An 11,777-nucleotide genomic window follows, 5' to 3' on the forward strand; every position below is an offset into this window, starting at 1 on the left:
AAAATATAGTTTCCTTGAGTATGTTAATTATTTGCATGTTAATCATTACTTTTACGGCATTCCCATTCCCTACTGAGAACGTGTGGTTAGTTCTCACCCCAAAATCTTCCACCCTTTTAGTGACACAGGTTCGAAGACTCAATTTGAAGCTGCGGGAGATTATAGAATTTACTTATGAGTTAGGTTACTTTCATAGAGTTCCCTCACTCTTATTGCTTAACATTTTTATTTTATACAGAGGGATAGGATTTGTATCTGAGTTTTATTTGAAATCTTTTGCATGACAGATATTATTATTAATAATTATGTGATTATTATTACTGGGTGATGTTTGCTATATGATTTTAATTAATAAAAACAAAATTTTCTGGAATTTTCTATAAAATAGAAACGCGATATCAAACTAAAGGCTCAATATCAAATAGTTAATAAAAGAAATAGGTTAGTAACTCCTTACTTTTGGTACGATCATGACGTATTGGAAGTTGGGTCGTTACAAATGGTATCAGAGCAGTTCGTTCCTGTTAGAGCCTTGGGAATGGACTGGCTATGCTTCATTGCATACTCTGAGTGTCTGTCATTGACGTTGGGATTTTTGCCAGTAGAAAATTTTATAAAAACAGTCGCATTGTAGATATAGTCTCTAAACCAACAGAAATCCCTTTGTACAAACTTTTGGTTGTCACAAGTAACAAACCCCTAAATAAATTGATAACCGAAGTATTCAAACCTCGGGTCGTCTTCTCAAGGAACTGCAGGGAAGTATGTTCTTATTATTGGTTATGGAGATTGTAAATTGGGGTTTTGAGAATGAGGGGAAAATGGTTTAATCAGCAATTAAAGTATAAATGAAAAACAGGCAATTTAAATGGCAAGTAAAATAAATAAATGACTGTAAATAAACTTTTGGCAAGGTATGAGAAATTAGAGGTCTTATCCTCGCTATCCTTATCAATGATGATGAGAATTGAATCTTAATTCCACTTTGTTAACCTTTACTAAAATAAAGGAAGGTCAAGGGATTAATTGATTTGATCTTCGAACCCTATTTATTTCCTAAGAAAAGATTGGGATTATTGAAGTTCAATTCAATTAATAAAGATAGCAATTATCAATCATGTTTGAGTTTGATAACTCCTGAGTTACTGATTTCTTAACCAAGACCAAAAAGGAGAAAAGTAAATCTACTGGAATAAAAAAATGTCTTCAGATGGGAATAACAATAATGTAAATAAAACAAAGCAATATTAAACTGAAATACCTCAAATAACATTAATTCAAAAGAGTAATCTGTAAAAGAATGTAGCATAAACCAAATAGGCAACATAACTAATATAAGCATTAAAGTATCTAAAAGTAAGAGATAAATATAAAGTAAAAGAAAGTTGAAACCTGGGATTGAGAGTTACTCCTAAAACTAAGAGAAATCCTAAATCCTAAGAGAGAGGAGAGAGGAGAGAATCTCCCTCTCAAAACTAAATCTAAATCATGAAAACTAACTAAAGTGGCCACCTGAATGGATGCATTCCCTCACTTCATAAGCTTTGGTCTATGCCTTCTGGACTTGGATTTGGGCCAAAAAGGGCTTCAGAATTCGCTGGGAGCATTTTCTGCAATTTCTGGTGCGTGGCCTCTGTCACACGTCCGCGTGGGTCACGCGGTCGCGTCATTTGGAGTTTTTCTTGTCACGTGGTCGCGTCATTCATGCGACCGCGTCATATGTGTTCTGCTTAAGGCGCGCGGTCGCATCAGTCATGCGGCCGCGTCACTGCTTCTTCGCGCTTGGCATGCGTTCGCGTCGCCCATGCGATCGCGTGGAAGCCAGTTTCTTCACAAACTCTGTTTTATGCTTTCCTTCCATTTTTGTATGTTTCCTTTCCATTCTTTGAGTCATTCCTGCCTTAGAAGATCTGAAACTACTCAACACACTTTATAATTAATTATTTTATAAATTGAAATTAAAGTTTCAGAGATAGAAAAATAATAGAGATTTGTATGATCTAATCTAGAAAATTGATATTTGAATTGAAATTATACTTTACAAAATATAATTAACTTGTTCATTTTATAATGAAAATTAGAAATAATTGATTGAACTTAGCAATATGTTGATAAATAATGTTCTTAAATATTTATAATAGAGTATATTTGGTTTTAAAATTACTCTACCCTCCAATTTTATCAAAATATCTATTCATATCTTCCATATTACTTTATAAAATCACTAAATTCTAACCCTAATCCCCAAATTCATTCAGAAACCCTAATTTCCCCAATTCCTAACCCTACAAAGCCGTAGCCTCACCCTCACTTTCCTTCAACGTAACATTCACACACAGCAACAAAACAGGGAGGAAAGAGAGAGAGAAGAGCTGCTGCCCGCCACCGCCGTGACCGCCAGACTATCGCACGCAAGGATCCCACGCCACCATCCCCAGCATCGCCCAGCCTTGCCCGCGCTGCAGCGCCTCCTGTCAGCCGTTCGTGGAGCCGCAGAGAGCCTCGCCGTTGAAGCCATGCCGTCGCAGAAGGAACTAGAGGAGGGAGACGAGCCCGAGCCAAGAGCAGGAGGAAGAAGGCGTCGATGTGCCTTCCGTCGCCGTCGCTGTTCATGCTCCGTTGTCGCTGCCGTTCCGTGAAGTCGCGTCGCCATCGCTGAGTGATGGAGGAAGAGGACGCACAAGAGGAGCTGCTGTTCCTGGGTTGCTGTTCTGTCATCGTCGCCGTCGGGAACCCGGTTCAGAGAGGAAGAACCGCGAGGGTTCTGTCACCGTCATTCCAGTGCCATCGTTTGTGCCCTTCGTCGCCACCGCCGTGAGTAAAGTCTGCCACTGGTACTAGTTTAAACGCCGAAGTTGCTGTTTTGATTCTAATATAATTCATCCTTGCCTCTGCTCATTGTTGTCCTCTGTTCTGCTTCTGCTTGTGATTTTCGTAGTTACCGGAGTCTGCAGCCGTGGATACTGCCATTGGAGTCGCTAGGAACCAATTTCTGGAGCTACTCTTGATGATTTTGATGCTGCTACATAGGTTCCGAGCTGCTGTGTTGTTGCCAAAGGAAGGGAACTCATAGGAAAAACGTCACCGAGGCTGCTATTTGGTTTGATTGTGTTGTTAATGCGACACTGAGGTAGGGGATTTAATGTTTTTAATTTAGAATGCCTACAAAGTTATTTTGATAAGTGCAAATGGTTAACAATGGTTAAGAATTTCTTAATCGACGTGAATGACTTGAAATGCATTTGAAATTGGTTGGTTGTTGTGATTATTCTGAGCTGTGTATGAAATTAGATGATGTTGTGAATAATGATTAAATTAGTGTAATTTATTAAATTGAAATATGCTGAGCTAATTATTGAAAAGTTGTCGAATGGATAATTGATGAATTGAGTTTGGATTGTTGCTGTGAATGTATGGTTTTCTTATGAGAAATTGGTTGGTGGAATTAAGTTTGGAATGAGGTTGTGGGAGTAAGATTGGTGTGGTATTAAAACTGATTTTGATTTGAAGCTGTGAATTGTGATTTGTGAGCCATGATTGAATTGTTTGAAAGTGACTAATTATTCGAATTCCTGGTTATGCTGATTTCTTGATTTAGTTGTGAAATTGAAATGTAATTGATGATGGTGGATATTGTTGCAAGCTTGTTTGAGAAATTATTGGTTACTGGATATGTTAATTTGACTGGATAATATTATACTGAGTGTTGAACTGATTCAAGTTTGTGCTCGGTTTGGAATTGTTGTGATAATGGTTTAATTGTGACTGCCTTCTGATTACTTCACAGGTGTTGGAAATTCAGATTTTAGTTGATTATATTGAGTTGGTTATTATTGTTAATTTAAGGTTAACCAAAGTTGATTTTGAGAACGGTTAAAGGATTGAAGGTTGATTACTAAAGTATTTTCTTAAAGTATGATCTTTAGAATAAATTGGTAACATTGCTAATAACTAAATAACTTTAAAAATAATTGGAAATATGAAAGTATGGTGTTTGGAATATTAGTTATGAATTTTCGAAGCTGGATTAATTTACTTTTAAAGAATAGTTTATGAAAACTCTGATTGTAATTGATGTTAGAATGTCGATCGTTAAACTGATTTATGATGAAATGATTATTGAGATTTTGTTGTTGTGATAACTACTGATAAAAGGGCTGGTGATTTGTTGAGAAAGAAGGAACCTGTAAGGGTGGCTAAGTCCGAGTTTTAGGGGAGGTGCTGCCGGAATTTTGTAAAATATGAGGTTTTATTTGAGAAGTTATTTTAGAAGATTTAGATTCGGAAAATGATATTATTTAAGCTTTATTTAGTGAAGAAAAAAATTATTCTATTTTAATTTTGACTTACAAAAGAAAGGTTTATGTTTCAAAATTAAATTATTTAAGAAATAAACTATATTCCAAGATTGATTTAATATGAAAAGAATTATGTTTTAAGATTGAAATAAAGGATTAATTTTCAGGAGTTTGGTGAATTTATAAGGTTCGAATCCGAATGATAAAGAGAAATGGTTTGAGCCAAGATGTTGTAAAAGTGAGAGATGTAAAGTTTGTATAGTATGATTGAATAGAGAAAGAAAGAGGTACTGCATAAGAATGTGAAAATGATGATGAATAATGAGAATGATAATGAATGATGATTAATGAGAATGATTATGTGATGATCTGCTGCGTGAAGGCAGTCAGATAGATGGTGGTACGACCACTGAGAGTGCTTTCCTGGGATACTTAACTATAATGCTATTCTGTAAGTCAGAGGACTCTTACAGAGGTATCGAGAACACACGACTAGCATGTACTCCTGTAAGTGAAAGGACTCTTACAGTGAGAGTGTGTGTATCCTCCTGTAAGTCAAAGGACTCTTACAGTGAGAGTGTGTGTATGTTCCTGTAAGTCAAAGGACTCTTACAGAGAGTGTGTTGGGCAGATATAAGTTAACTAGCTCCGCCATGCAAGTCAAAGGACTCTTGCAGTGGTTTGCCTCACAAGTCAAAGGACTCTTGCGAGGGGCATTGCCAACAGGGAAGCATTACCTGGTCAGAGGACTCCGGATAACGTCGGGAGCGGGTATGTAACCGACAAATGAGCTCATTACCTGCACTAGGGCTAGACATGCATCATCCTTGTGTGTGCATTTGCATTTGATTGGGTTTGCTCGTTGTACTTCCCTGTGATTGTGCTGTTTGCCTTGCTGTGACTTGTTTGTGTGTTGAATTGAATCTCTTGTTAGTGCTATTAGTTGGTGAATGTACGATGATGATTAAGAATTGACGTTGTGATTGAAAATTAATTATGTGGTTGAGAAAATGCTCAACGTGACCAGTTTTATATTTTGGAATTTGTTTTGAGCTTAGATTTTTTTGAAAGAGGTAAATAATTAGTTAAATTAAAACCAAGAATAGTATTTTCAAAAAGGTTTGATAAAAATATAGTTTCCTTGAGTATGTTAATTATTTGCATGTTAATAATTACTTTTACGGCATTCCCATTCCCTACTGAGAATGTGTGGTTTGTTCTCACCCCAAAATCTTCCACCTTTCAGTGACACAGATTCGAAGACTCAGTTTGAAGCTACGAGAGATTATAGAATTTACTTATGAGTTAAGTTACATTCATAGAGTTCCCTCACTCTTATTGCTTAACATTTTTATTTTATACAGAGGGATAGGATTTGTATCTGAGTTTTATTTGAAATCTTTTGTATGACAGATATTATTATTAATAATTATGTGATTATTATTACTGGGTGATGTTTGCTATATGATTTTAATTAATAAAAACAAAATTTTTTGGAATTTTCTATAAAATAGAAACGCGATATCGAACTAAAGGCTCAATATTAAACAGTTAATAAAAGAAATAGGTTAGTAACTCCTTACTTTTGGTACGATCATGACGTATTGGATGTTGGGTCGTTACAATCGAAGGCGGGTTCAAACAAGATATCTGCCGAGCTTCCTTGGTCCACCAGTGTGCGATGGAGATTCGCGTTTGCCAATATGATAGTAGTAACCATAGGATCATAAGGTCTCGGGATGATGTCTGCCGCGTCTTCTTGGGTGAAAGTAATAGTAGAGAAGACGGGTGGTCCTTCTCCTCCTTCGACATGATACACTTCTTTAAGGTGCCTTTTGCGAGATAATTTGGAGATTCCTCCTCCCGTAAATCCTCCATTTATCATGTGGATGTGTCTCTCTAGGGTGTGAGGTGGTCAGTCTGCTCGTCCGACCTCTTCGTCCCTTCTTCTTTTTCTGGGTTCATCCGTCTTGCTGGCTAAGTACCGATCTAGTCTCCCCTTTCTCACCAGTTTTTCTATGACATTCTTCAAGTCGAAGCACTCGTTGATAGGATGTCGATAGATTCGATGGTATTCACAATATTCTATCCGATTTCCCCCTCCTTTTTTGCTTTTGATTGGCCAAGGTGGTGGAATCTTCTTAGTGTGGCACACTTCTTGGTAAACATCCACAAGAGACACCCAGAGAGGGGTGTAATTGTGGTATTTCTTAAGCTTCTCTCCGTGTTGATCTTCTTTTTTCTTAGACTCTTTATCCTTATCCCTGGAGGAGTAAGAGAATCCGGGTTTTGTGGTCTCTCCTAGCCGAGTATTTTCTTCCATGTTAATATACTTCTCTGCCCGTTCTTGCACTTCATTTAAAGATGTTGGGTGTTTCTTTGATATGGAGTGACTGAAGGCCCTTCTCGCAGGCCATTGATGAGACCCATGATGGCTACTTCTGTTGGTAGGCTTTGTATGTCCAGGCATGCCTTGTTGAATTTTTCCATGTAGTTGCGAAGACTCTCCCGATCTCTTTGATTGATCCCTAATAGGCTCTGGGCGTGTTTGGCTTTGTCCCTCTGGATAGAGAATCTGGCCAGAAATTTCTTGGCTAAGTCATCAAAACTTGTGATAGATCTAGGAGGCAAACTGTCAAACCACTTAATTACTGTCTTTGTCAGAGTAGTCAGGAAGGCTTTGCATCGAAATAGCATCCGAGGCATCAGTGAGATACATTCTACTTCTGAAAATTGCTGAGATGATGGCTTGGATTGGAGGTTCTGTCATATGAGGTCATGTCAGGAGCTTTGAAATACATTGGAACTTTAGCTTTCATGATTTCTTTGGTGAAGGGATTTTGATCTTTGTGGGGGTTGTCATCGTGACCGATTTGAGTGGTTTTGGTTTTTAGATCTGCCTCGAGCTTTTGGAGCTTATCCTCTAGTTCTCGGCGCCATCTGGTTTCTCTTCGAAGGTCCCTCTCGTCTTTCCGTTGATGCTCGGCTTCTTTTTTGAGTTGTTGGAGACGGTTTTGTTGAGCTTGTAGTGCCTCCATGATTTATGTACTTGGCAAATTTTTGTCTTTATTTGGTTGAGATGCATCTTTTGGTATGGTGTTCGCGATCTTATGTGGCGTCCTATTTTCTCGATCAGAGTCATGGTCGTTGTCAAGGTTGTCCATCATGATGATGGGATGACTTTTAGGTTCTCCGGCAACGACGCCAATGTTCCGAGGGTTACCTGAAACTGTAGGTCGATCTCAGACAAGTTTCGTGATGGTGGCCGGAGCTGTTGTGTCCGACTTGTTGAACTTGGTGGTGTTGCTGATCCTTCATCACCGGAGGGTGGTGGTACTTGCAAGAGACTCCAATGCTTAAGTTAGCACGTGCTTTAGGCAGTTTTTTTTGTAGAATCAGAGTTTGAGTTATACCTGAGTGCTCCAGTGTATTTATAATTTTTTGGAGTGACCTTTCTGGAGATAAGATAGTTATCTTATCTTATTTTTGAGTGAAGTCGTCTTATCTTTAAGGGGAACCGCCTTTATCTTTCTAGGATTTAGCTGCCTTTAGATTTGGGCTGGGTTCCTTCATTTGGGCCTTCTTTGGGCTTCTCCGGTGATTTGGCCGAGCTCTTTGAGAAGAGGTCGGGAATTTCCAGACCCGAATCGGTCGACTTGTCCTTTTATCAGCCTGAGTCGTACAGCTCGATCCAGGGCATGAACAGTCTGCAACTTGGTTCTCACTTCCTCTCCTGTCCCTTACTTCAATATCAAACTATTGTAGCAATAGCACCCACCTGATAAGCCTTGGCTTGGCATCCTGCTTAGACATGAGATACTTGAGTGCAGCATGGTCAGTATACACTACAACTTTTGAACCAATAAAGTATTGTCTAATTTTATCAAATGCATATACAATTGCCAAGAGTTCCTTTTCTATGGTGGTATAATTTTTTTGTGCTTCATTAACACCTTACTTGTGTAGTAGATGACATGGTGCAGCTTATCCTTGTTTTGTCCCAATACAGCACCAATGGCAAAATCACTTGCATCACACATGAGTTCAAAAGGCATTTCCCAATCTGGGGGTGTGATGATTGGTGCTGTAGTGAGCTTATTTTTTAATGTTTCAAAAGCATTCTTACAACTATCATAAAAAATATAAGGGTTGTCAACCACCAACAAGTTGCTTAGTGGTTTAGCTATTTTTGAAAAATCTTTGATGAATCTCCTATAAAAACCTGCATGCCCCAAGAAACTTCTTACTGCTTTTACATTAACTGGTACAGGAAGCCTTTCTATGATCTCTATCTTAGCTTTGTCAACTTCTATACCCTTATTTGAAATCTTATGTCCAAGAACAATTCCCTCAGGTACCATGAAATGGCATTTCTCCCAATTCAAAAACAAATTAGTTTCTTGACATCTTTTTAAAACAAAGGTTAGATGATGTAAGCAAGTGTCAAAGGAATTGCCAAAATAAAAAAAGTCATCCATAAATACCTCTAAAAATTTTTCTACCATGTCAGAGAATATGGAAAGCATACACCTTTAAAAAGTTGCTGGAGCATTGCATAGCCCAAAGGGCATCCTCTTGTAGGCGAAGACTCTAAATGGACAGGTGAAGGAGGTCTTTTCTTGGTCCTTGGGATCCACCACTATTTAATTGTATCCAGAGTATCCATCCAAGAAGCAGTAGTAAGCATGGCCAGCCAATCTTTCAAGCATTTGGTCAATGAAGGGGAGAGGGAAGTGGTCCTTCCTTGTGGCATCATTCAGCCTCCTATAATCAATACACATCCTCCACCCTGTCACCGTCCTTGTGGGAATGAGTTCATTCTTCTCATTAAAGATGACAGTCATACCACTTTTCTTTGGCACTACTTGAACTGGGCTTACCCAGGAGCTGTCAGATATTGGATAAATGATTCCAGCATTCCATAGCTTCATCACCTCCTTTTGAACTACTTCCTTCATGGTTGGGTTAAGCCTCCTTTGGGGTTGTACCACTGGCTTTGAGTCTTCTTCTAGCAAGATCTTGTGCATGCAAACAGCAGGGCTTATACCCTTGATATCATCAATTGTTCACCCTAAAGCTGTCTTGTGGATTTCAACACCTCAATCAGTTGGCTTCATCTTGTGTGCTCAAGGATGAATTAATGATGACTGGAAGGTTGTCCTCTCCACTAAAGTACGCATACATGAGATGAGGAGGGAGAGGTTTCAATTCTTGCTTTGATGCCCCTTCTTCCTTAACTCCACCTGAATTTTCCAGTGACTGTGTCACTTTTGAATCTTCCCCTTGTACGTCTTGAGCTTCCTTATGGTCTCCATATTGGTTTGCTTCAAGTGCTTCTTCAACCAGAGTATCCACCATGTCGATTCTCATGTAATTCCTTTCTCAGTAGGATATTGCATTGCCTTGAAAACATTGATAACCATTTGCTCCTCCTGCACTCTGAGAACCATCTCTCCCTTTTCAACATCAATGATTGCTCTAGCAGTGGCCAAAAATGGTTTTCCAAGGATGATTGAGTTATTTCCTTCCTCATCCATGTCCAAGATCACAAAATCAGCTGGGAATATGAATTTTCCAACTTTCATTAATAGGTTCTCCACTACTCCATTTGGTATATTGAGAGATCTGTCAACAAGTTGTAATGACATCCTTGTGGGCTTAACCTCTTCTATCATCAATTTCTTCCTCATGGCTAGAGGCATTAGATTAATACTTGCTCCCAGGTCACAGAGTGCTTTATCAATGAACATGTTCCCAATAGTGCATGGTATAAGGAAGCTTCCTGGATCCTTGAGTTTTGGTGGAAGTCCCTTTTGAATGATTATACGACACTCTTGGGTGAGGATCACAGTTTCTTTTTCCTGCCAGCTTCTCTTCTTGGTAATCAGTTCTTTAAGAAACTTTGCATACAATGGCATCTGCTCCATGGCTTCAGCTAATGGAATGTTAATTTCAAGTTTCCTAAAGATTTCCAAAAATTTAGGGAATTGTTGGTCCCTCATTTCTTTGTGTAGCCTCTGTGGGTAAGGGAGTTTGGGTGCATAGGGCTTCACTCCTTCCTTCTTTTCCTCTGGTTGTGGCTTCATAATTTCTTTGCCTTTCTTAGAGGTTTGTACCTCTTTATCCTTCTTGTTGTCCAGTTTGTCCTCTTCTTTTGGCTTTGTTGCTTCATCATTGATGTCCTTTGTGTCTTCTCCAACAATCTTGCCACTTCTCAACTGCACAGCTTTACATTCCTCCGTTGCATTATGGATTGTATCACTTGGGAAGGTATTAGTTGGCCGTTCAGCTTGTCTAGCCAATTGTCCCACTTGTCTTTCAAGATTCCTCATCGTGGCCTCATGTCGCTCTTATCCTTTAATTAGGCTCTCTTGTCCTTTGGCTGAACTTTGTGTAGTTTGAGCAAGGGCTTTCAAGTTTGCTTCAAGATTTGAGATCCTGGTTTCCTGGTGGTCAATGGGTGGTATGTCGGGGTATGATTGTTGTTGCTGAAAGTTGTTTGGGACATTGAGGTGGGTATTTTGTGAGTTGAATGGTGGTGTGGAGAAGTAATTATGATGGACTTGTGAATTGTTGTGGGGTTGCTGATATGTATTTTGTGGTTTCTTGTATTGGTTAGTGTTATTGGATGAATGTTTTTGGTTGTTTATGTTGCGGGAGTTGTTGGAGTTGTGATTCCTCTGCCATTGGTTTTGATTTTGATTTTCATCCCACCTCAAGTTAGGATGATTCCTCCATGATGAATTACATGTATCACCATGGAAGTCATTTTGTGAGGAATTTGTGGTGTTATGCATGTACTGCACTTGCTCTGGTTGCTGCTTAGTGTTGCCTTATTCATATTGACTCCATTCATTTGAAGGTTTACTTGCTGTGCTTACTACAGCTAGCTGAAGACCATTTATTCTTTTTGCCATCATCTCTATCTGCTATTGGATCTGTTGATGCATCAATTTGTTCTGTGCCAATATAGTGTCTACACCCTCAAGCTCCAATACACCCTTCTTTGGTGCTGGGTTGCGTTGCCTTTGAGAAGAATAGAAATATTGATTGTTGGAAACAATGTCTATTAGATCTTGAGCTTCTTCAGCTGTTTTCATCATCTGGAGTGAGCCTCTTGCACAGTAGTCTAATGCCTTTCTTTCCTCCAAAGTTAGACCTTCGTAGAAGTTCTGGAGTCTAACCCAATCACTAAACATGTCAGGTGTGCACTTCCTTATCAAAGCTTTGTATCTTTCCCATGCCTCATAGAGTGACTCGCCATCCATCTATGTGAAAGTTTGCACCTATGTCTTTAACTTGATAATTCTCTGAAGTGGGTAGAACTTAGCTGGGAACTTGCTCACTAAAGCATCCCAGTTATGGATGCTCTCCTTGGGAAAGGTCTCCAGCCATTGAGATGCCTTATCCCTAAGAGAAAATGGGAACAACAATAGCTTGTATATGTCTGGGTGCACACCATTTGTCTTAACAGTTTCG

At 39.0% G+C, this 11,777-nt stretch overlaps 1 protein-coding gene and 1 long non-coding RNA gene across 2 annotated transcripts; one reads left to right on the forward strand and one right to left on the reverse strand.

The window, feature by feature from the left end:
• On the forward strand, positions 2,752-5,659 carry LOC110270644. Its single transcript, XR_002360282.1, has 3 exons — positions 2,752-2,834; positions 2,939-3,130; positions 5,545-5,659. It is a non-coding gene; the product is annotated as an uncharacterized LOC110270644 (long non-coding RNA).
• On the reverse strand, positions 9,665-10,630 carry LOC107636491. Its single transcript, XM_016339995.1, has one exon. It carries the CDS (start codon positions 10,628-10,630, stop codon positions 9,665-9,667), a length of 966 nt encoding a protein of 321 aa, XP_016195481.1.

Source organism: Arachis ipaensis, chromosome B04, assembly GCF_000816755.2.
Source record: "Arachis ipaensis cultivar K30076 chromosome B04, Araip1.1, whole genome shotgun sequence".
NCBI classification, from domain to species: Eukaryota; Viridiplantae; Streptophyta; class Magnoliopsida; order Fabales; family Fabaceae; genus Arachis; species Arachis ipaensis.

Excerpts from the sequence above, each read along its gene's own strand:
- LOC107636491 (XM_016339995.1), bottom strand. The coding sequence starts at position 10,630 with ATGAGGAATCTTGAAAGACAAGTGGGACAATTGGCTAGACAAGCTGAA.